The sequence below is a fragment of the Leptinotarsa decemlineata genome, unplaced genomic scaffold (assembly GCF_025532065.1).
Source record: "Leptinotarsa decemlineata unplaced genomic scaffold, Ldec_3_MD MMD2_tig00026307_RagTag_RagTag, whole genome shotgun sequence".
NCBI lineage: Eukaryota > Metazoa > Arthropoda > Insecta > Coleoptera > Chrysomelidae > Leptinotarsa > Leptinotarsa decemlineata.
Genome location: NW_027412681.1, coordinates 8,507,905 through 8,535,118, shown reverse-complemented (window position 1 = coordinate 8,535,118; position 27,214 = coordinate 8,507,905). Strand labels below are relative to the sequence as shown.

Genomic DNA, 27,214 nt, shown 5'->3' with positions numbered 1-27,214 from the left:
AAAAAAGAATGTAAATTTTTATTTCTTGTAAGTTACATTGGACATTCGAAGAATAACATAATTCTTATAAGAGTGACGGAGACTACAGAAATGACCACAACTTATCAATTAAATTTTTTTTCGTCCTACGTTTGAAACAGTCTAAAGAGAATTCGAAATATTGAATATCATTGCAAATTTCGTTAAAGGTTTTAAGCATTCTATAAAGTGGTGAATTTTGAGCAGCAATTGTCCTTGTGCAAGTTAACTTAAAGAATTCTGTACGCCTCAACGTTCTACCCTGAACATTGAACTCGATTTTGGAATAAAGCTCTGAGCAGTGGACTAATCCTTTCATCACCTTGAAAATCATGATAAGATCCGTAACAGTTATTCTATCCTTCACAGGCATAATATTGTATTGGCCCATAATGGGACTGTAATCGCTATTCGTAATTTAGCGAAGAAATTTGTTTTGGACTCTGTCAATACTAATATATTTTTGAATGTAATAATAATGATAGTCTCCAATCATAAAAAATGGAAGAAATAATTAGATAACACAAGTTTATGAATGAAAAAATTGCTTCTCAACTTCTTCTAACGCATTCGTATCCAAATACAAGAAACAAATGACAATGACATTTATAATGAGTAGATATCCACTAAAATTATTTCAAAATAGATATTTCATTAATTCGATAATGATCAAAGCATACATTGGAGAATGCCTATGAGAACCACAAACTCAAGTGCATAATATCTACAATTTGATTTACTATTTGAACTAATCATTCTCCATGCACTTCTTGATTTTCTAATGAATTATTATTCCTCTCGAAAGTTTGATATTTCACCATCATCTCAGATGGCATTATTGGCCTAGTAGAGATTGAACATTTTCTCTGGGTAAAGCAAAAAAATATGAAAATATCCTCGATTAATTTGATGGAGTTGATGGTGGATAGGAATATTTTCCATTTTGGTAAACTATTAAGATTTCATGACACAAATATAATAATAATAATAAATATGCTTCATTGTCGAATACTAATCTTATTGATAAAGCTATGGATAATAAAAATGTTTTGAATAAAAATCAAGACATGGCACATAATTCGTAATGACAAAATATATGCAAAAATAATATAATGAAAGTAAAAATAAAATTATTATACAGGGGGTTTCTTACATACGGTAAGAAACTTCAGATGGTGATTCGTTAGGTCTTTTAAGAAAAAAGTTTCTATGAACATATGTCCGGAAATGCTTTGTTTCTGAGATACAGAGCGTTGAAGTTCAAACAAAAAACGGTATTTTTAAAATATCACAAATAATCCTTACACAGATTTGGTTGAAATTTGAAATATAACAAAATATTGTAATTTTTTTTCAATTATACATCAATTAATTTACATTTGGAAATAATTAATTAGGTAAAATAAATGATAATAAATTTCATTAATCCCAATCCTATGTTTATAGTAGGGGCAATGTAACATGCATATTGAAGTATTTTATAATCAGCAAGTTACACTATTTAGTCATTTATATTATTTGTATATATTACCCGTATCTACGCCTGTTTCGAAAATTTGTTACTGCTTTCAGTTCTATTAAGAATGTTTTATTACTTTTTTGTGTGCGGTTTTTAGGGAGAATGAAATATTCTTAGCAGATGAGTGGGATTTGGTTTCTGGATAAAGATTTATAGCCGCTCCACATTGACATAATCACTTGTTATTTTATTAAGATTGGTGTCAATATATGAAATTGTTACTTAGAACAGTCAAGTTTGTGCCAATAACATCTTAAGAAGATATCAAAATTGGTACGTCTGAATGAATTTATTTATTTCTCACAATCATACCGGGTGATTCTCTACGGTGGCTCACCCCTATAACTTTTTTATTACTGGAAATAGAAAAACGAAATTTGGGGGTGGTGTGTAACTGAGAGTTACAACTCTCAGTTACACCTCTCGAAGCGAAGCAGTAACTCGTCTTGATAATGCCATCTGAGATGATGGCGAAACGTCGACTATTGAATAGTACACAACGGATGAACACCCGGAAAAACAACACATCATATATGTATATATATAAATATATATATATATATATATATATATATATATATATATATATATATATATATATATATATATATATATATATATATATATATATATATTCAAATGTGTGACTTATGTAAGAAATAATCTTGCATCTTTTGAAACGAATGCTTCTACTCATAATTATCATACACGTCATGGTGGTATGTTAAGGATACCCTCACACAAATCAAATAAATTTACAAATTTCAATCAAGGAGTCAAAATCATATAAAATCTTTAAGAATAATACGAAACTATTCTTAATAAAAAAATGTTTTTATAGTTTAAAAAACTATTGGAGTGATAATTCCTGGGAATAATTCCTAATGTAATATAATATATGTATTTGTTTTTAAATTGTATCATTTATACATTAGGTGCTGTGTTTTATGTTTTTATATTTATATTTTATCTTTATTGTTTAATCTGTTATTCAAGTATGACTACTATTTTCATTCTTAATATGTATATAACATATATTACAATTATTGACTTACCATATGTACATTATATACCGATAATGGTTAATAAAATTATTATTATTATGAGATTATTCTGGACACTCACCTAAAATTGCTGAATTTAAAGATGCACATACATATTCCCTTTGTACAGGATCTAACTGCCACCCTACAGGACTTGCCCAAGGATTTGAGTATGCTAATAAACTGAAGGCGTTCTGAAATAAAAGGATATGTAGATTTGAAAATTGATAATTCTAGAATTGCTTCAATACCTCGAGTATTCTTTCATTTCTTAAATTACAGTTTTTCTCGAGCTTTAGTCTTTGGCTCATAATATTTAATTCTCTTCCGAATTCGAGTATCCTTTCTACAGATTCCTTTGAACCAGTCCTTCGGCATGGTAAGTCAACATCTGCAAAAAACGAGATGAGCACAGTCGAGATATAGCTCAAATTCAAGTTACAAGAACACAAAAGGTAAAACAATCAAATACAGGGTATCAATTAAAAAAATTCCCATCTTCAATAACTTCCCTCCAAGAAATTATTAAAAATACTGCAATCAAAGAAAACAGTTCTAAGAATATTTTCAACCCCCTAGAAAAGCTAGATGTTGTCTCAGAATCTGATAAGGGGGCTACATGGCACATCATCTTGAAGGGTTTTCAAAACTTTTTTCATTGATACTCTAATTTTCAATTTTTGAATAACATTAAAAAAAAAGAGTTAAAATGTTATAGAAGTAATTATAACATGTCTAAATAAAAATTATTGGGTGATACTGCAGTTCTGAATGAAGCGAAGAGAAATGTATTCCTTTCAAATATTTTATTGACAAAAAAAATTCCAAATATGTAAAGTATTCCGATTATAGGTTTTCATGACCTTTTTTTTTGTCAAAAAACTGATTTATGAAAGTCCGCGCCATATGAAGACTTATGACAACCTATAACAAAACCTTTTCATGTGTAAAATTTGAGGGGATTAAATTGAACTTTAAGAATCCTACAGTAGTTATATAAATTTTTGTGTGTAAGAAACAAGTGAGTATGTTCTTGGAATCATAAATAAATAGTAAAATTTTATTGGCATTTGAGCGAAAATAACCATATAGGCATGTAGAATATGTAGCAAACAATTCAAACATTTTTGCAATTGAAACCATGATTATATTCCTTTTTTCTCATCGTCCAAATTATAACATTAATTTATTTACAGTGCACTCTATTCACACTGATAATATTGCTCATTTAATGTGACTCACGAGATACATTGTCTTTTTATAAGTTTTTATAGTTATTTACTAATTTTATGTTGTTGTAGTTGATATGATGTTATTTCTACATAACCGAAGTTATCTGAATGAATACATATCAATGTCATTATCTGAAGTTGTTTATTGACCTGTCATCTGGTTCTTAAAAAGGATAACAAACAAACTTTTATCATTAGTGATATAGTCATTTAGGGAGATAAGATTGTGCTTTCAAATAAAGGAATTCCCTGTTGTTCTTTTCTGATTCCTTTCTAATCTTTTACTGGATTCTAACTTTTGAAACGACCTATTAGTATCTGGTAAAAAGTTGAAAATTTTAAAGATATGTAGATCTAAAAAACATCAAGAAAAAAGGTTTTGCAACAGCGGAAAATATTTAACAAATGAGTACCATGAGTAAAGTTCATGGTACTACGTTCCATCAGTTTTGATTTTTTTAGAGTTCAAGTTAAGTTTGGATATTATAGACTTCATGCCTATATTACGAAGTTTTACTTCAAATTCTCACCTCTACATGATTTCAAGACAAATTTTTGACATATTCAGATGCAGAAAAAACTTGTTAAATTAGTCAAAATACAAAGCAGTATAGAATAATTAAAATATATGCTTCAATTATAAATAAATATCTTATTAATGAAATATGAAGTCAATATTCAGAATATAATAAAAATGATGAAAAGTACTGGTGACAGAAAGAGAAAATGATTATTTATGTTAATGTGCGATTTTATCTGTTCCTGTCCTGTGGTATTTATTGACCTCATTTTAATCCAAGTACACATTTGAATGATTTTTGCCAAAAAATGTCTCATTTTACTTGTATAGCATTCTCACATATACACTTTGGGTAAGTATGCATAAAGGACATTTTCAAAAGTTTATCTGGAAGAGTACATGAAATTATATTTTCATATTTACTTTTATTGTAACCCTGCAGATGGTGAAAAACGTCCAAATATTGGTAATTAAACTGCAAGTAAATGAGTATGTGTTGTATGTCCAAAGGGGAATGTTCCTCCTGACGAAAATAAAGTAGTTTTCATAAAAGAGCTTTAAAACAACGCATTTTAAACTTATCATTTCAACCTTTTTCTTAAAAAATTATTTAAATTAAGTATTTAAATAATGAGGAATGAAATAATGCATTCAACATTTAAAGGGATTCGTTTCGACAAACAAAGATGACATATTTCAGAGGCGTGCTATTCTGTTTACTTATGTTCCGAGTTCCGAGACATTCTGTGACATATGACATTTTGTGGACCTAACCTATCTTCCTCTATATAAATAAATAACAAAACAACTGTTGTTTATGTGGCTTGTGGAGGTGGTTTTGAACTATAATTTATATTTTGCATTAATTGTAGATTTATAAAGATAATTTTTCTTTTTTAAAGTAGAATATCTAGGTACGTATAAATTATTTCAACTTGATATAGGCGCTGTTGCCAATATGTGAATTAGAAACAAATCCCTTTAAAAATCAAAACCCAACATTTGAAACATCAATTTGAATACTTTTCGAAGTGAATTTGAAAAACTCATGAATTGAACTCAACTTTATTTTGTTCAAACTTGCATTTGCTGTAATAACCCGAATTGAGGAACATTCCTTATTGCTAGATAATACCTTGCAATCATATGCATCTGGACATCAAAAAACAGAATCAATTCATGATAATAATTGTTGACAAAGCAAGACCAGAGTGCAAGTTGAAGATAAAAATAAAATATAAATCGAAGATTGGATAACTTATTTTCCATAAGATATACAATACAAATGAATATACCCATAATATATGCAAATGAAGCTAATTTAAAAATTTATTCTGAAAAGATTCGTTTAAATATTCCTGTTAGACTATAAAAGAGCCTATCGATGAGAAATTCTTTTACAGTTCTTCTGAATAACTCTTTAGACAAATTTGCAGACCTTATGTCAACTGGCAGAAGATTGTAAATTTTAAGACCTCTATAAAACACTGAGTCTATAACTAAACTTGCTGTTTTGAATGGGATAAGGAGTGGTAACTAAATTGAATTATGTTTGTTCACTAAGCAAACCATCTTTGAAATGGTGCAATGACATTTGATATTTTGTTGGAAGTGAAGAGTTCTCTGCGTGAATCTCTGGGGTTAACTTTACAGTTGTATCTTACAGATCACTTTTGTAATACAAATACAGAAGATAGAGGGGTTAGACTAGATGATTCCCAAAATGATAGTCCATATCGAAACTGGGAATCAGTCTATGCATAGTAGATAGATTTCGCAAAACTGAAATCCAGCTCTTCAGAAAACTACTTTCACCGCATAACATCCAGAGGATATCTTAACCTTGATAAGTCTAATGTGATCATCAAATTTTAGCATAGTATCAATGATTACACCTATTTTTTGTCAAATTTATTTTGCAAGATGCATTTGTTCACGTGAAGATCATCAGGCGAACATTTGAATGTTCGGATAATATTATTTTATGCAATTTAATTGACTTTTTCTAAATAATTGTACTCTTGTCCAATTGCTGTTTATTGTGTAACTGTCATCAACAAATTTTTATATTTTTGTCTTCATAGGAGTATAATTTTAAAGTTTGGCCAAGAGCATGAATAGGCCTTAATGTGGGCCTGTGAATAACAAAATTCTTTTACTCACCCATATCTTCTTCGTCGATTTCACAGCTGGAAGACTCCAGTTGCGTGCTACTCGTATCACAATCGCCGTGATTATTGCTATTCCCGTTCTGGTATCCATTGTTCGTCGAAGTACTCTTGCCGTTTATACAGGAATCCCCGTGGCCATTTTGAACCTCGTCGGTGTCCATTTCTACATCGCAGTCGTCGGAAACGATAATGGGCATGTCAGAGGTGCAATTGGTACCGTTTCGAGCAGTGTTGGTACGATTCATTTCCTCTACCTAACATGACAGATATATTTTTTAATAGGTGTATACTTATTTGTGCTTCTGATCAAAAATATTTTTTACGATTCAAGAATGTGGTTAGAGAGTAAAATGTCTTATAGTAACATAAAAATTACAATCAAAATAAATCAAACAAGTGCCATGTCATGAACTTTCATGGATCCCATGTATCTTCTATCACTTTTGATTACACCTTAAATGGTTATGTCTTGGAGTCTGGTAATCAAATAAAAGACCTTGGGGTTGTTCTTGATCCCACCTTGAGCTTCAATCTACATATACCCACTGCTTTCCATGAAGCCATGAAAATGATAGGGTTTATCAAACGGCTAACCCACGAATTTACTGACCCAACTGCTATTAAAGCCCTTTATTGTTCACTGGTTAGCCTGTTTTAGCCTCCTACACTCCCAATTACCAAATAGAATTCTTGTTTGGGGACATTCACCACACTGTTCCAAACTATTTTGCCTTCGAAATAAGGCCATCAAAATAAATGGCCTAGAGTTTCGAGCAGATGTCAAGGTCTAATTTCAGATGAACAAAATCATGACACTACCCTCTCTATATATTTTTCGATGCTTATCATGGTTTACAAGTTTAATGAAGAGCCAATATTCTGTGAATGATTACATAAGTCTTATAATACGATCCTTTTACATCTGAAAAGGTTATATTATAATAATAAATAGTTAAGGGTTGTATGACCCGTCAGAATTCTCTTTCGCTGTAGCAATTCTTTTTGAAGTCATTTTTCAGGTGATCGAGTTCCTTAGGGAGAATCTCAAGTTTTTGTAACCACAAAAAAATAGGGGGTAATGCTATCAACATGAAAGGCACTCACCTTATCCCATTTGAAGATACAGTAATACTTGATAAAACTCAAAATTACTATTCAAGAGTATATAGAGAAGCAATAGAAATTCAAAAACACAGGGATAATTTCAATAGAAAAGAAAAGGCAATGAACATCAATAAAATCTGGCTACCTGTCCTTATAGGTACACAAATAAGGTCAGGTAATCCAATTAAGAGAAACCAAGCCAAGCCCAGTAATAATAATATAAAACCATAGTCAAATACGAGCATCATAAATACGGTCGAAACGACGAGAACAACAGCGGGAACACCAACTCGGGCACTGCGACCGTTACCACATCGCCTTTGACAATGTCTACCGCAGTAGACGAAACGCAAAACCTATAGATCATGGCCAAGAAACCCGGAAAATAGCTTCTACACAGTTATTTCCGGTCGTGAAAGTTTACATTCTTTGAGTAGAACAAGCAAAATAAGTAAATATTTTTTCTTTCACGAATATGCCAACAATTACCGTTCTCTACATCTATAATGGTCTATAAAACTATAATCCAACCTCACTTTGCATATTGTCCAAGTTTACTGCCATTACTAGATTCTAACGGTATCACTGCATAACAAAAATTGCAAAATAGAGCAATGCGAATCATTCTCAAATGCAAGAAGTCCATTCCTATTGATACAATGTCAGTTGTACTGAACTGGAATCCATTAAAAACCCTATTATATTATTTTTCAATGATTTTTATTTATAAAATGTTGAAAGGACAGTTACCTTCATATTTTAATCAATTTATCACATTCAATAATCAAATTCATAATTACCAGATCATAGGAAGTTCAAACTTTCATGTAAATAGAACCAATTACCAAAAAAAATATGAATTCTTCATTTCACAAAGGATCGATTCAATATAGGGTGTTCCAACGAAAACTTGACCCCCCTGTAAGTCAGAAACAGACGAGTAATTGAAAATTTCAAAGAACATGTGAAAGGTCTTTTGTCCCTCTATTACTTCTGTAATTTTTTTGATCAATGAAAAATAACCTTCATCTTGTATACGTATTATTGTTTCACAAACTATTGTATTTAGTAACAGAAGATGATGTTCATTCATTTATTCAAATAATTATGTAATAGTTATTATTAAAATTTTTGTATATTAGGATTTCTATTTCAAATAAAGATTATTATTTATAACTTACAAACTGAGACTGAAGTATATTGTTATTTGTGATAATGAATAAACTTGTTAAATTGAAAAAAGCATACCTCTTACTCATTTATTGTCAACCTATGCAAAGACGGAACATTACTGTCATCGCAAGTCTATTTGTTATTCTTATTACTGATACCTCCTCAGGTGTTCCCAAAAAAGTTCCAATAAAATAGATTTTTTTCACTAACCGTCTGTTTGCCTTTCAAGTTTTTCGTGGACTGTATCACAGACATCTGGATAGGGCTACTTGGTCTAGGAGAGGCATTGAAATTTCCTACGGGTTTCTTGTGGCTGATTTCTATATCTGAACCATTGACCATCTCGACGAACTGACGACACTTGAGCATGAACAGCAAATCTTGATTATTTTCTAAGAGGCCAGGGTACAAACGGCTGGTCTTTTCTATTGCTTCGCCCATCCTACCGGCTAAGACTAACTTTATAATTGCTGAAAAACAATTGAAATGTTAGGTCGTGTAAACATTTTGAGCTGTTTGCAATTGTTGAAACACATCTATGAAATTGATATGATATATCATCGTAATTATACAGGCACAAGATATAAATTGAAAAGGGAATATTTTTTATGAGAGGTTAGTTTTTGGGAAAAAGTTGTTTGTCTTTCATCTTCACCATAAAAAAATGGGAAACTTCTGAAGGAAGCGATGAAGTAATTAACTTCAATAAAATCTCTTAACAATGATACGTAATCATGCACCAAAAATATCTTTCAAATATAAACTGTATGATTATGGAACTACAGGGAATTTTTTTTTTATTCAGTTGGTACTCCAAACATTGGTAATAACACACATAATAATAATAATAATAATTTTCATTATTCCTAAGAAACAAGAATGATAACAGAAAAGAAATTTAAATAGTAACTGAATAGATTATTTGAATACACACTGATCAATAAAGTGTAGAGCACATTTGGACAACTAAATTATAATAATAAAGGTCTTCACCTCATCATCACCTTTCTGAATAACTTTACAAGTCAAAGCTTTGAAGTACCATCTGAATAATAAAAAGTGATTAATATGTGACTCATTGTTCATCTCTTCGAAATAAATTGTTTCGGATGAACTTTTTGTTCCAGTTTGTATCTGAAAAAAACTTCTGTGCATGACCTACATATCTTTGTAAAGTTTTGATTGAAGCTGAAATTACTTTCTCGCGTCCTCAAAAATGTGTCCCACAATATATCATGTTTGTAATAAAGTTTACTCATGCTCTAACACAAAATAAATTGAAATATCCTTTCCTTTCGGAGGTACACACACGAATTTTTCTAGGAAAATATCTGACGTATCACTTACTTTGACGATTTTTCATAGATCCTATATCTTCATTGATTGACTGTTCGGTTACGTGAGCAAAAGCTTCTGCTGTATTAGAGAAACCGTGGTGTACTAGGTATGTGGATACCACTCTAAAACACATAAGATTTCGCTGTCACACAGACTGATTCGCCACTAATGTAGTTTATTTCTTATTTTGAACATAACTGGTTTGGAATCTGCCACTATAATAACATAGGATTTCCTGGTCCAAGTCACGATTAAAGAAGACAAAATCCGTGCTGGTAGGCCGTTGTCAAATAAAACCTGGAGTACCAATCTTTTCGTCTGCTACTGCGGCAGACATCTTCAGTTGTATGGGCACGATATAACCTTCATCTTCGCAGTCTGCGCATTAGCTGACGAAACGTTTGGTACTTCAGCCACCATTCGACCATGGCCTGCTAGCCTGGATGTTGTCTTCAATTGAAATCTGTCACGTTCAACGTGCATGTGAAATATGAAAGTGTAACTCGAATATTCTTTTGAAGTTTCAAATTCCGACAAATCCCAAAGCAAACTTACTTGTTTAATATGGCCTGCCATTCCCCGTGACTTCCGGGAACAGGAAATTCGTTAATTTCAAGTAACGTACGAGTCCGTAATTCCTTCATCATGTCATCGATGTCGAAAATAAATGGCTCCTGTCCAAAATTGGTGTCTACTACTTCACCTGGAGTTTGTAGACCGACTGTGGGGTATAAGTTTGGCTGTAAAAAAGTGTGAGATTCATGAGTTAGATCACGAAAAATGCTGCACGTGATAATGAACATTTAGTAACTGATAGTTGTGGTCATTAACAAAGGAATGGTTCTGTGATTTCATGAATATTTTTTTCAAGTTCTTATCACCTATTGAAAGAGTCGTGTCTTTCTGTGATACATCATGAAACATGGATGAGTATCAACACAAATACATAAAGAAATCCCAAATGTACCTTTTGCACTAGTTCGGTTTTTGGCACTTTTGTTATATATTAAGAAATTATAGTGCTCCTGATTGAAACCAAAAACACATATCAATAACAGTTAAACGATTTAAAGGCAAAACAAAGGGTTTAATTTCAAAATTATCACTTTTCTGAATTTTTCCGTTGAACAAGTTACTTCTTTCTACAAACAATATATTGATTGAAACCACTTCTCAAATATCAAGGAAGTTATTATTGCTCCTTTTGTAAAATAAATTCCAATACCCTATATACCCTTAATTTTCAGTCTTCTTTCCAGCACCATCACGAAATTTTGATCTAAAACCACACACTATTTCGATAAAAAACATATTCTACCAGCTGTATGAATATTTATATTCACTCACAGGTAGATCTCTGAAGGCAGTACCAAGATGATGTCCGTTTTTGGTGTAAAAGCAAGTGTTGTCTATTAGATTCAATCCACAACCTATGACATCTCCTGTTGTAAACGTCGGTCCGTAAGGCTGTCCAGTGCCGGAGGAACAAAACGAATGCCCATCGTCCCCGTGATAACCATACGAGTTTTTGTCCCACCCTGAAAAGAGAAAGATTACGCTATTTTATCGTTTCCGACAAATCATTGTTTGATTTTCTAGTTGATAATGTCCGTTGACCTACGTCAGACAAAACAAAGTAGTTCTATAAAGTGTAATTGTTCAGATATTATTCATAGTTTTTATTAGATTTCACAGTACATTAAATATAGAATTTTAATAAAACGTCACCTCGGTTACGATTTTACGAAAATAAGTTTATTTTTCTTTAGTTCAACTCCTAAACTTTAAGTACAATGTGAATTTTCTGAAACACTTTTTGTGCATAACTATATCACCTACAACTTTTTCAAAACATTTTTGTTGTAACATTTATAATTAAAAAGTTATGAACAAAAATACGAAGTATGTTGTTCGAGAATTTTTAAATTTCAAGGTTTAGACAGTCCGATTGTCATTTTATTATTGTCGGTTTACATGCCCCTGAACTATGATAAAATTTTCAGCTGTATTTTTTGATTCATTGTTTACCTTGTGGCGACCGCCAAGGTTAGACGCGTTTTTAAGAGCTCGCCGTTTTTGTTTGTTTATCAAATCGATCAAGGAATTTGTATCGAATATTGCGTAAAAAATTAAATAAAGTGTAACAAAGTGTGTGAAATGTTAAACAAAGGCCTATGGTGATTCTGCTATGAGATGAGTAAAACAAAAGTTTGCAAGTGTTATAAGCGTTTCAATGTGACCGCGAAGACGTAAAAGATGACGAACGCCCCGAACGGGTCAACACATCGATAACCGCTGAAAACGTGGAAAAAGGAAATAAATGATTATAAATAGTGTCCGACCAAAAGTTCGGTTTCGGTCGAGTTTCGGCAAAAAAAACGGGTTTCGGTTTAGTTTCGGTTTCGGCGGAAAACCTGCCGAAACTACGACCGAAACCGAAACTGCATTCGGGAGTTCCCGCGCAGTGATCGGTCATATTCGGCTCGTTAAATTTCATACAAGTGATATTAGGTAACATAAGTAATTTTATGTTTAATATTTTTGAAAACTCATCAATAATATTCAAAAGAAGGATCTTCACCTACTCAAATAAACACCTCACCTATTTTAAGTATTTTTAAGATGCAATTAATATTTTTTCTTAAATAAGGGTTTTTTATGTTGATGATCAATAAGTAAAAATATCGAAGACTGCATAACGTTTGATTTAAAAATGAAAAAATAAAGACTGACTGATTATAACGTTTTCTTCATTTTTTCCTCAAAACATAATCCTTGTAAGGAAGTTTCGGTTTCGGCCGAAACTGAGACCGTTGGCGAAATTCGTTTTCAGTGTCGGTTTCGGTCGTAAAAACCAGTTTCGGTCGATCACTAGATTAAAATGACCTTTTCTTTATTTTTCCCTCAAAACATAATCCTTGTAAGGAAGTTTCGGTTTCGGCCGAAACTAACACCGTTGCCGAAATTCGTTTTCGGTTTAGGTCGTAAAAACCAGTTTTGGACACTAATTAAGGATAGCCTGTCACAATCATAGAGCCCTGGTTTACGGATATGACGTCTAAACTAAGGCTCGAACGTCCCAGTGGAAGTATTCTGGCTCGCCAAGTCTGAAAAAGGCTCGACAAAAGTGCGGTCAAACGTGAAGGTTATGGCTCACCGAGTTCTTCGATTATAATGGCATCATAAATTCACGCGGATTACTTTATGTGTAGAACAACAATTCATGGATTTTGCGCCACGATATTGCACAAATTCACACTTCATTGCTTGTTCGTGAATTTTTGTCAAAAATAATACTATAACTATGCCTCAGCACCCATAATCGCCAGACATGACTCCATGTGACTTTTTCCTATTTCCAAAAATATAGAGAACCTTGAAGGGCAGTCGTTAAATAAGCATAGATGACATTAAAAGCGCGTTGCTGATAGAGCTGAAGGCTATCTCAAATATCGAGTTTGAGAAGTGTTTCGAGGATTGGAAGAAGCGCTGGCACAAGTTAATCTAATAGGGGGTTAAGATAATATCTAATGGGGGTTTTATGAACACAACTCGTATATTTGAAATTGGGGATGCGTCCTTCTGAATTGTAATATATACAGGGTGGGGCATCCCATACAACACGGTCCCTGTAATTTTTTGGGAAATTTCTCCTTTTCATTATATGTGTATTGATTAAGGCTGCTGAAAAAAAATATTTTTGAGTCTACAGGGCGGCTCAAAAAGTGTGACATATCAAAGTTGTCAATTTTCAAATAGAACACTCTGTATTTCGTTACACTTTTGAATAGGTCAGAAAAAAATAATATGATTTTACGTAAGGTACTATTTATCTAACTATAATCGTTTTCGAGTTAAGTTTTCAAGTTATTCATTTTTTATGAAAATGCTAGGTACGGCTGAACAATATAAAATTCAATTATCTTTCATTTCATTTTGGGGTTCCCGATACCTAACCTAAAAAGTTGTTCAGATAATGGCTTTTTCAAATAATAGTTCTTATTTCAATGCATTCTTTCAATCAAGATAGCTTTGAATCGACATAGCATAATCATTATAGTTCAGGACAAAAAAAAAGAAAAAATAATCACACCCTTATTTTCAACATGGCGGTAAAGGTACATAACACCCCCAACCAAAAAACTGGAATTCAAGTTCATGGAGATGTATTTCATTGCGAAAAAATAGAAATTGAACCCGATATAAAATGCTTGGTTGTTTACTTTTGTTTTGTAGTCATAAATTACATCAGTATAATTATTGATAATGTCCGTTGACCCACGTCACAAATAAAAGCAGTTCTGGAAATTTTCATTCCTTGGAAATTAATCATATTTTTTATTAGATTTCAATGATCGGAAAGTTCGTGAGCAAAAGAAGGAAGAGAATATAAGTTAATGACATTTTTTTCAAAGCAGCATTATTGTGCACCAATTTTGATAAAAAATTGTGACAATTCTTGTAAGAAAAATATTTATGGCTTTCTATGTTAGATGTGATTCACTGTTTTGAAAAACATTCTCGGGAAGTTTAAGGTAGCCGCCTAACCGGACTTGGCAAACTAATCCACCAGAGGAGATTCCCTTGAAATATTAGTCGATGAGCCTTCAACCTTCTCCAAGCCATTTATTATCAAAACTATTTTCTACTACGAATAGAATGTCCGATGATCAGTGTTCCAAGTAGTGACGTCACAAAGCTGAATGATACAGTCATATTTCGTGAAAGAAGAGGCATTTGCTGTTGCATAGTTGCCTACCCTATTTCAATAGCAAATGTCAAAAATTCTATTTGTGCTATTAAAAAAAATCAAATTATCTGTCATAGTTAGAGTACACTGTTACTTTTGAGCGTTAGAATAAATAAATATAGATGAGTATTTGTAACAACTGACATTATATTTGACAGTTCACAATGAATTAGATGGCAAGTGTCGCCAACATGTACCATTCATCTAGACAATGGCCTCATCGCTGAAGATGAAAATTAGGATCCGTTGCCAACTGTTCCAGAGCCCATTCAGCGAACACAGGTCGTTATCTATGGTTGTTTACCTTCAGTTCCTGAATCAATTGAATTTTGTATAGGTGCAGGCTGAAGTCACGACGCAAAATTCACCAAGTTGTGGTTTGCGAAAGACCGAGTTTTTGTGAATGACGCGAAATCGATTGCCTCAGATTTTCCTGCACACTCTCACAGACAGCGGCGATGTTTCCAGCAGATCTTGTGTTTCGTCGACGTATGGGTGTTGTTCGATCGTTTACTGAACCAGTGGACTCAAATTTATTCACCACATTGCGAATAGTCCTCTCGGTAGGGCGATTATGGCGACCGCAAAATAGGCGAAACGCGCGGTACGTTACCCGAACAGAACACCCATTTTTATAAAACAATTTTATTATTAGCACATGTTGTTGAATGCTATATCCGTCCATGGTGATTTGACAAAACATAGTAAATAAACAACAACTAATTTAACAGATGTAGCTTCAACAAGATGGCCGTTATCAATTGTCAAAGTTCGGAAGTAGGAAGACCCTATACTATCTTAACACGAAAGGGGTTGGTAGTCAGGCCCATTTGGACGACGTTCCAATGACCGCTTCCCACACAGTGTCGTAATTGATCATTAGGTCTGTGAATCGTATGACTTAAGTAGACGTGGCGAATGACAGCCTTCTGCATCCGTACAGCTAAGCGCCGTTTCGTGCTTAGTTGTGCGCGCGATGTCTCTTGTGTGCGCCTATTCGCACACAAGGAATGCCGGGGACCTTTATCTCTTCCGCGTCTCTCCTATGTAATTAATTGGACCAATGCTTGGTTTCCGACCGAGGAAGGCAAAAGTCAGGTGCTTGGATAAGTCTTCAATGACCGTGCATCGGTCTATCATCAAGTAGCCGCAGAGGTGCATTTATCTCTGTGTCTGAGACCTGAATCTAAAATTTCTAATTCCTATGTCGCTTACCACAAAATCATTGTGTCGCTTTTTTACTGTTGCCTTTAAAAAAAAGGAGATATTTCGTCGTAAAAGGTAGTAAGTAGTGGAATTTGAAAAATCAGGCCTCTAATCACCTTAATCACCTGGTTCTGTATCGAAAATCAAGCCAGTTCATCGGCCGCTGACTTAAATAGAAACGATCCAGTCCCTGCTTCTTCACAGTCACAGACCATGCAGAGAAAGGATGACTTCATAAGCTCCAGCCAGTATTTGGGAATGCATAACCGTAGCAAATACCTAACTGAGCAACTTTTCAACTAAATAAGTGTAAAACATTTAAGGAGGTGATTCCTAATCGAAAAAAATATAGGATCTTTCATATAAAGAAATTCCATTGGAGCATCCCTTGTTAAGAGACAGCCACTTAAAGGGGGTACATAAAATTTGCATAACAATTTTTTTCACAAGCACTAAAAAAGTTACAATATTGAAATTAACCTGACGTTTTGTACTACCAAAAAGACACTTATCCAAAAATTCATTTGGTTTACCTCATGGTTGTAAGGGGTGGAAAACGCAACCCCTAAAATTTATTTCCAATGTAACTTTTTGTCTTATTATTTGTTTACCATTTAAAAATTCATTTCCGATAGCCAGTTTCATTCTAAACAAAAAATGTCTCCTGGGTTTTTTGCCTGAAATAAACCAATTCGCAGCAAAAATTATTTTACGAACAACTACAGAGATAGGTACATCGTCATAAATGCAAAAATACGAAACTAATCTATCTAGTAGGTCGCTATTAGCGATAGTGACAATTAAATTGGTATGACGCTTTCAGTTTGTAAATTTTCGAAATTGAATCAATACTAATTGTGTGTTGTTGTTCTGTTCTTGATTTGTTACTTTAATAATTCACTTGTTATTAAAATGGCATACACAAATGAGTAAATGGCTGACATGCATTACGTTTACCGTCTGTCGCAGGAGACTGGGTTAGAATCTTCTAGAAGATATGCTGAAATATATCCTCAACGGCAGCATCCTTCACATATAATATTTGCTCGACTTCATCAACGATTACGATAATATGGTTCATTCGACAAAAGAACGCAGGATTGTGGTCGCCATCGAGAAGTACGAACACCACAGCTTGAGGAAGCAGTACTTAATTTGATTGAATAACAACCTACTACCAGTACTAGAAAGATTGCTTTCCAGCTAAATGTTGATCATATGACGGTATTTCGAATTTTAAAGGAACAACTATTATACCCTTACCATCTGCAACGAGTACAGGCACTGTTACCGCGAGACTTTCCGAACCGTCTTGAATTTTGCAATTGGATGCTGGAAATGATTAGAAGAAATTGTGACTTTCTGAAAACGATAGAATTAACAGACGAATGTAGTTTTTCTCGGGACAGGATTATTAATTTTCATAATTACCACATATGGGCTAATGAAAACCCTCACGCTATTGTCGAAACTAACCATCAAGAACAGTTTTCTTTTAACGTGTGGCTCCTCGATTAAATGGTGAGGCATACGTTCAATTTTTAAAAGAAGTGCATCCAGTACTGCTGGAGGAAGTTCCTTTGGGCGTCAGAAGGGATATGTTTTTTATGCATGATGGGGCTCCCGCCCATTTTAGTCAAGTAGCACGTCAGCATTTAACTGAAACATATGCAAATCAGCGAATAGGTCGAGGAGGACCACACAACTGGCCCGCTCGATCCCCGGATCTTAATCCTCTCGATTTCTCTATTTGGGGCCATTTACAGCATGCGTGCAAGGTAATCAGAGAGACTCCAGGAATATTTGAGCGAATACGTGGCTCAATGCGCCGACGTCTAGACGCATGCGTAATCTCTGAAGGTAGACATATTGAACATTTACTATGATTTCTACATGTTGTGTGTTTTGTTATTAATGAATTAGTTTCGTTTATTACCCTTTAATCGTTTAATGCAGGTACTAATTACAAAATAACAATAAATCCAGTTCGCATTTATGACGATGTATCTCTGAAGTTGCTCGTAAAATAATTTTTTGCTGCAAACTAGTTTATTTTGGGCAAAAAACCAAAGAGACATTTTTTATTTAGAATGAAACAGGCTATCGGAAATAAATTTTTAAATGGTAAACAAATAATAAGACAAAGAATTACATTGGAAATAAATTTTAGGGGTTGCGTTTTCCACCCCTTACAACCATGGGGTAAATCAAATATATTACTGGCTAAGTGTCTTTTTGGTAGCACAAAACGTCAGGTTAATTTCAATATTGTAACTTTTTCAATACTTGTGAAAAAAATCGTTATACAAATTTTATGTACCCCCTTTAAGGGACTGTATCTTAACCAGGGATGCTCCAATAAAGTTTCTTTATATGAAAGATCCTACCTTTTTTCGATGAGGAATCACCTCTTTAAATGTTTTACACTTATTCAGTTACAGTTATTCATATGTATATGAACAAAATGTACGAAATGGGTCTAATTTTAGTTGCTGAGGGTTTTTCTGGTTCGATAAACCGTTGCCAGTTGCTGAGAATTTGCCTCTGCTATACGAAGAACTAGACTATTAAAAGCCATACTATTCTCCGATATGACCGAAAACAAATTAATCGTCGCAACCATTAATATATCAAAGCATTATTGTTGTTGTTACGCCTCGATTAGTTCCTTAATAATGAATATTACAAAAAATCTTCAGTATGTCGGAAAACTAAGTGTAGATATAATTAAATGAAGCTAATCTGATTACTCGAAGACCCACTACAGAATCTCAACTTCCCAATAAAAATTGAGTAGTCAGATAAAATTTCGCCAGTGAGCATAGCCAGTGATTGGCTGACGATTGGAGAAATATGTTGTTTATTGATAAGTTCAGATTTTGTCGACTTTCCTTGGATTATCGCGAGAGAGTCTGACGAAGACGCCGAGTATAGTTTTAGCACTAGAGCATGTTTTGAAGGGATTGGTGTGGGCTAGTATATCTTTGGAGGCGCGTACAGAATTGTATATTGTCTCTGAGATATCTCTACCGCTGATAGATACACACATGAGATACTGCAAGATTATGTTGTCCCATTTGCACCAGTTATTGGAGAAAGTTCAACCATGAAGCATGACGATGCAAATCCTCATGCCGCCCGCACGTAAAGAGAATACTCAAAAATAAACTTGGCATTTCCCAATTGGCATGGCCAGCACACATTCCCGATCTAAATCCCATCGAACACATTTAGGATAGGCTTGATAGCAGTATTCAAATCCGGGTACCTGCTCTCCTTAGTCTAGAACAGCTCAGAGTAGCTTTTTAGAGAAATGGGAAGCAATTCCGCATATTGAATTTTTTTAATTTAGTAATAGTATGCTCAGACCAGAAAATGCCGTTATACAGGGTCGGGGATGAAATACGAGATATTAGACCAAACAGTTATTTCTATTGGTTTTCTTGATATTTTTCACTTGTTTCAGAATGTTACTTAGTAGGTAGGTACTAATTTCTTTTATTAATTTGGTTGGTATATTTTTTTTATAAAAGTTTACCGAAAACACCTCTACCAGACTGTGCCAATCGTCGAGAATATTTACAGCACGATTCAGGAAAATTGTCACAAACATGGTTTATTGATTGAGAACAATCAGAGCATTCACAATAATAATAATACTACAAAAAATGATCTACATTGTTTAAAATAATATTAAAAGCAGAAATGTATAAAAATACTAAAGATATCTGTGAATTCCTGAATCTGCAAGGAAATGCTTCATTTTCAAGGCTTTCCTGAATTTGATATTTTAGGTCAATTATATATATATATATATATATATATATATATATATATATATATATATATATATATATATATATATAATTGTTTGTCCATGTTTGTCCATTTTTTATTTTCTTTTAATGCAACCATGTTCGGTCGAGTTTAAAAGATAGCACTTCTTGATGCAGTAACATTTCGAAAAGTTTAGAGAAGTGATCGGAAAAAATTCCATAAATTTACCAAATCGCCAATTTTATAAGTAACGAATAAGTATTTCACCTACTCATTTCAATTACCTGGTAATCTATTCAGGCTAACACCATGCGTGGATAAGCCAATACCCATGTATCCATCTCTTCCTTTGCTGACAATCTTGACTTCGAAGTAGTAGAGCCCACAAGTTTCCGGTATCGGGTATGTAGCTTGGACGCTGGCTGCATCTCTGTGTGTTTTTCCGTGTCCTGAAAAATAAATTCACCATTATATTTTTCCCTAGAATTCAGGAGTACTACGGAGCGGGCGACATCTAGGCTTGATAATTCAAACGTCAAACTATAGGAAGACATCACCGTAAAGAACAGAAGCGCTTCCTATTTCTAAATTTAAATAAAACAAAGTGTGTGTGAGATATCGAAAGTTTTTATTCGTTTGAAAGACCTACTGATGACATTATGTGTGGAATATAACATCGTTCAAATCCCCGCCACGGCTTCTCTGGGTGGAGAAACCTCCAATTTTCCATGAATCTAGCACATACATCGGTCTGAATTTGACCGATGGCATGTGTTAAGTTGGCTTTGAGGATCACTGTGATTTGTGGCTCATTCGCATACACCTGCGACTTAAGAAAACCCCACAAGAAAAAGTCTAACGGGGTCAAATCGTACGGTCTCGGTGGCTAGTTCACATCACCTCCACGTGAATTGACCATCATCTTAAATCGCTCGTGCAGAATATCCAATGTGGCATGAGCTGTGTGGCACGTAGCGTAGGTCTGTTGAAACCACATGTCGTTGGTGTTCAGATCATCCAATTCAGGCCAAAAGAAGTTGGTAATCGTCGCCCTACAGTGCTCGCCGTTGATAGTGATGGACTATCCAACGTCGGTCTCAAAGAAATATTGACCGATGACTTCGCCAGCCCGAAAACCACAACAAACAGTGACTTTTTCGGGATGCATTGGATGCTCTAGGATCTCATATGGATTGGTATCGTCTCAAATCAAACTCAGTATCAATGTAGAAGACATCACAGTGAGAGGACTGGTCATGAAGGGATGTCTACAGGGAGGGGTCTTATCACCCCTTTTCTGGAACATAGTTCTGGATACCCTAATTAATCACCTCAGCAATAATGGATTCAACACAATTGCATATTTATGCAGATGACATAGTTATCTTGCAGGCCGGCAAATTTGTGAACACACTGTGCTATAGAGCGCAAGATGGGCTCAAATTAATAGAAACATGGTGTAAGGAACACTCACTGTCGATCAATTCCAAGAAGACTGAGATGGTCCTTTTCAGCAGACAAATAAGTTTATCGGGCTTAAAACCTCCCGAAATCTTCAAAAGCAAAATAAACTTCTCTGAAGAGGTGAAATATCTTGGTAATATCCTCAACAGGAAGCTAACATGGAACTCTCACCTATAGAGTTGAGCAAAAAGAGCATATGTGGCTTATGAGCAATGTCGGAGGACAGTGGGACGCTTGGGGTCTTTCACCCCGTGTGGTCACCTGTATCTGCACTGCAATACAGGAGCCATGAGAACAACACCAACCGCGGCAATGGAACTAATTACGGGTCTGACCCCTCTGGACCTGTACGTTAAGGAAGTTGCGTTAATTGCCATGGTACGATTGCGCACGGCTGGTGTGAACCTCGAATTAGGAATGGGTCATTTGAGGCTGGGCCTATGGTGAGAAGCGCTTACTGCGCAAAATCTGCTGCAGGCAACCAGGGATGCGATTGAACCCAAGTTTGTGTTTAATAAACCCTACAAAATACAAATAAAACAGAACACAGAGTCAGATGCTACAAATGGAATACGCATATATACAGACGACTCAAAAACCAAAGAAGGCTCAGGCTGTGGAGTATACTTCAGATCACTAAGCCTAACGATTAAGTGGGGAATCGGAAAAAATAGCAGCGTGGTCCAAACAGAACTGGCCGGTATCTCAATCGCCACAAAAGAAATAACCAGGAAAGGAATTTCTGGCAAAAACATAATCTGCACTGACAGCAGACAAGCCCTATTAGCCTTGAAAGACAAAGTGTAACCTCAGTGATAGTACTAGAGTGTCACCAAGATTTAGCCAAAGCCTGGGTAGATAATAATATTATCCTGAGGTGGGTTGAAGGGCACGACAGGAGTAAAGGTAATCGCATTGCCGACTCTTTAGCCAAGGAAGCGGCTAGACTAAGAATTTTAGGACCCAATGGCACCTACGGCCTGATGACTTCGACAATTGTGAAACTAGCCAAATGTTACACCCATGCTCAATCTCTAAAGAGATGGGATGGAATCAAAGGATGCAATCTTGCCAGGATCACCTTGGGCGACCCTGGGAAGCTGGCGCCGAAGAAATATCTGGCGATGACCAGGAAAATTCTTCGCCTAATAGTAGGATTTCTGACTGGCCACTGTCAACTAAAGAAACCCCTCCAAAATATGGGGCTAGTGAACACACCTCTATGCAGGATGTGTGAACAGGTAGATGAGACTTTCAGGCATGTCCTATGCGAGTGTCCGGAGTTATCGTCAGCTTCAACAAGATGACCGTTATCAATTGTGAAAGTTTGGAAGTCCCTGTTGGTATATATATATATATATATATATATATATATATATATATATATATATATATATATATATATATATATATAAATAGAGATTTTATCGAGTGTGCATGATATAAATCAAAAATTAAACAATTTGTGGACACAACACTCAAAAAAAGGGGGGGGGGGCAAACCGCGGACACGTGTATCATAAACTACTCGTATAGGAAAGCAGAGGGACATGAGTTCAACCAGTGCTATGAAGTGTTACATTTAGAAGAAAAAGGTTTGAAACTCAATTTTTTGAAATGTTTGGAAATCAATGAATTTGAGAATTCTGATAATTTAGTGAATGACCGAATATAACTGAATACTTTCCTTCTATTAAATCTTTTTCAAATGTAGAAATTGGTAATCAATGTCCATTTAATGAGTTGTGTAAATTGGTAATCAATAGCCATTTAATGAGTTGGTAAAATTTCTTTTATTCCTAATAAGTTGGGCCTAAACTGGGGTAAAATTATTAGTCATCAAGTAGAGAGATGGTCATGATTCAAATGTTACATTATATGGGGCACTCATTAGGTAGAATTCAGTCGGTATAAACACGTCTCAGAAAGTTATTGTATAGAGAAATACGTGTTGCGGTTTTGTAAACTGTTTAGTGAAAATCTCACAACAAAGTGTTACTTGAATAGGTATTTTGACATTTAGTGCGCCCGTAAACGAGCCACATTTTGCGGTCGCATCGACCACACAATTGCAGTCGCGTTCCAGCGAACTCAAGCCGCCCATAAGAAATACTGTACTACACGTACACGGGCGTTCACAAAAGTCAAAACGGGCGTCTGCAGTCAAATTGCTGCTGATCTCCGCCGAGATGTCATCGCGGCATCCGCCGTACACACCACAAACTTGAAGTCGTACCCAACCGCGTACACCGTCGTGTACGTTTTCTCATATTGGTCTCACAGCATTCAATATTTGATGTCAGTTGCCTCAACTGCAAGTGTGGTTTATATGAGCGCAAGTCGACCACAAAAATGTGGTTGGGTCAACCGCGAAGTGTAGTCAACGTGGCCACAGTGTTGTGGTTGCCTCAACTGCAAATATGTGGTCCGTGTACGTCCGGACTTGGCCCAGAGAAAGTAAAAATTTTAGATTGGTTTCCCTAGAAACGAGGATAAAACCAACTTTCTTCTCTTTTTTATCAATTAACACGCTTTTTTATCAGGTTCACCCGTATGTATGTATGTACGTATGTATGTTTGTTTGCTTGTAACTCTCAAGCTCGGGATCTGTATTTGACAGATTGCTTGATCTTTTCGCGAGCAGATGGCGCTGTATGTAGCCTCCTTGATATATCAGCATTATTGCTTGATCTATTCACGGTCAGATGGCGCTGTACGGAACCTCCATGATATATCGACATTATTGCTTGATCTATTCGCGGACAGATGGCGCTGTACGTAACCTACTTGATATAATTCGAACTCACTTTACATGTATTTCTTCATTTGGAAAAAGTATTTTTTTATTAACACGCCCGCCTGCTGCCTTGGGCTTGGTAGATGTTTTCAGGCTCCCTCTCCGGAATCAGAAAATATACGGCTGATTGATCCCAAAGTTAAGATAAAATAAATATAGTTTAAAAAGATTAAAAAACGCGCATTTTTAGCATACGAAACTAAAAAATAAATATGGTTTAAAAGACTTAAAACATACGCTTTTAAAGAACATCGAACTAGAAAGTTATAAATATTTTTTTTAATAAGCTTAAAACAATAACGAATGAAAAATACTAGTATTATTGTGAAAAAAGCTTGGGCGCTTTATGCCATATTTTTTGTATATCAAGCGCCCGTCACTTTTTTCCCAATAATAGGGGGAAGTCCCGTAACGCCGCACGGCACGTAGCGCCGGACACTCGCGCCATCCCGACAAGTCATAACGCGTTCGGTCAAAAAATCGATGAGAGGGGCTCGGGGAAGGTAGTGATACAGGGACTGGGGAGGCGGTTTGACAGTGACGCGAAAAGCCTCGTTGGGAACAGTTGATTGCTGTTATTGGCGGAAAAGCACTGCGACGCATAAATTTCAAGTAAGTATTATTGTTATAGTTTTGTGTTTAAGTGTTTCTTTCAAATGCCAACAAAGATAGTGTACCCTTATAATTCATCAACAATGAAAGTTTTTATGAATTGTCTAAACAGTTTTAGTATAGAACATGTAATGTTGGGGGATCCTATGTCCCCTAGTACCGGGCACAAAGATGTCCCTTAACACCGGACAGTTTACAAGTTGTTTTTTCTACTAAACATGTATATTTATTATTATAATTATTATAAGTTGTTTCAGAGGATAGAAGAACGGAGATAAATCGAAAAGGAAGAGACGAAAAAGATAGGAAAATGGAACCAAAAGAGTTTACAAACTGCGATAGATAAGGTTTTGTCCTCAGAAATGCTCCTACTGGATGGACATTGCAGCCACAAGACACTGGCAGTTATCAATTTTTGCCGAGAAAACAACGTTTATATGATTAGCTCACCACCACACACCACCCACAAGCTCCAACCGCTGGACAGAACATTCAGGAAGCCATTCAAAGATGCTTATAAACAACGATGCGACATGTGGATGAGTGCAAACGCCGGATCTCGAATGAACGACTACGATATTGCTGGTCTAGTCAAAGAACCGTTTACTTAAGTAGCTCGGCTGGATATTGCGGTGTCTGGGTTCAAAGGCACAGGAATTTACCCATTTGATAGGCATTTATTTTCTGACGTGGATTATTAGGCCGCAAACATGACCAATATTCCACTAGAAGAGCCAGAAACTTCCTTAAACGTACCAAGTTGCAGCAGGGAAGTTTCCGTGACGTTCTGTGATGTACAACTGTCCAACGATTTGGTCTCAGAAGAATCGACAGTCACTCCTTAAGAATCTATCAACGAACCAATAATCAGCCTTCGAAGAGCTTTGATCCAGATGTTGTTCAGATTGTCCATAAATTGACACCATTGCCGGATGATGCCATGAGTTCAGCGATTCGGAAGAGAAAAAGTTGAAAAAGCGAAATTCTAACATCATCATCCTACAAAATTGCCGCTGAAAAAAAAAGAGCAAAAAACCATAAGCAAAAAAAGAAAAGAATGGGATCCAAGTTCAAAAGAGCAATAGAAGAGAAGGAGAAACGAACCAAAGGTGTGAAGGCCAAAGGAAAATCTCGAAATGAAACGAAGAAAAAGGAACCGTTAACTCAAATATGAAACATCGGAAAAACAACTTGCGTAGTGTGTTAGAGGACCACGATGAAGACTGGATACAATGCTCTAGTTGTCAAGAGTGAGCTCATGAAGCATGTGCCGACATTCCTCAATCTAAAGATGTGTACATATGCGACCGATGCACGGCGTTTCAGTAGTGTCCGGCGCTAGGGGATAGAAATTGAGTTCGTCCGGTACTAGGTGCCAGTGCCAAAAATTTTATTTATTTTTTGCCAAAGCTTAACTGAAGTTCCTAATTATATTTAAGCAAAAGTTGTATTTTTGATAATTGATTTTGATTTTATAATTGGTTGACTTGATTAATATATAAATAAATTTACATTTCCCGAAGTAGTTTCTATTTTATTTTCTGAAAACCCTAGGTGTCCCTCACTAGGGGATTCCCCCTAATAGTACCTATTTTTCGTTCGTTATTGTTTTGAGCTTATTTCGATGTTCGATGTTCTTTAAAAGCGTGTTTTTTAGTTTTTTAAAATATATTTATTCAAAGTCATAGCAAAATCGTATAACTAACTCCCTTTTCAGTTATCATCAGCCCTTCACGTAGGACTTTGTTTTTGTCGCCCTAGGCACCAGGTATTGAAACGTCGAGGCAAATAACCGATCGCGAACAAAACTCAGACAGGTGTGTTGACCGGAGCAGCGGGTCGCTTCTCTGAGCCCGCCTCATCCCATTAATCCACCTCCGACGACGCGACGTCTGCCCTTTTCGTCTCGTCTTTCACTCCATTGTTTATCAAAGTTTAATGTACCTATTTGATTTGAAGAACTCAACTCTGAATTTTGATCTCCGAATAGATGTATCTTTTTATTCGTTGCGATCATCGTAAAGCGCCTGAAACAAACATTTTACTCCACATTGATACACAGGTAGTTATTTAAAGAATAATTTAGAATGTACAGGTGGTTAGAATAGTCGAATGAAAGCTAAAAAACAAACAACAGTGGACCGTTATACCAAAAATCTACATGAACAAAGTCTTGGTAGATTTGTAGATTTTATTATAGGCACGACAGAGTAATGACGAAAACAGTGAAATAGTACCAAATATAACTGGAAAACTCATTAAACTGTAGTGACATAAAGGCTCCACAAAAATAATATGACACTACAAGTAAAATTTGAGTGAATGGGAAATCGTTTCTAGTACTTTTCAATAAAATAGACCATCGTGACCCTTCACTGAAAAGTATTTTGATTCTTCAGTACCAAATACTTGTTTTAGCAAGATCTATCGTCAGTTCCCGTAGCCATCCTATAAACAGAAACAACTAGATATCCCAACTGCACTTTTCGA

General features: G+C 35.1%; 1 protein-coding gene across 1 annotated transcript in view; it reads right to left on the bottom strand.

Moving 5' to 3' along the window:
- RanBPM (Ran-binding protein M) overlaps positions 1–27,214 on the bottom strand; it is a 56,168-nt gene that overhangs the window by 7,131 nt on the left and 21,823 nt on the right. The window contains exons 2-9 of the mRNA XM_074181377.1: positions 20,136–20,300; positions 11,466–11,656; positions 10,674–10,858; positions 10,128–10,240; positions 8,991–9,250; positions 6,496–6,757; positions 2,832–2,971; positions 2,663–2,774 (exon numbers count right to left, since the gene is read on the bottom strand). Of these exons, the coding sequence (XP_074037478.1) occupies positions 2,663–2,774; positions 2,832–2,971; positions 6,496–6,757; positions 8,991–9,250; positions 10,128–10,240; positions 10,674–10,858; positions 11,466–11,656; positions 20,136–20,300 (1,428 nt within the window). The remainder of the gene's footprint in view (positions 1–2,662; positions 2,775–2,831; positions 2,972–6,495; positions 6,758–8,990; positions 9,251–10,127; positions 10,241–10,673; positions 10,859–11,465; positions 11,657–20,135; positions 20,301–27,214) is intronic.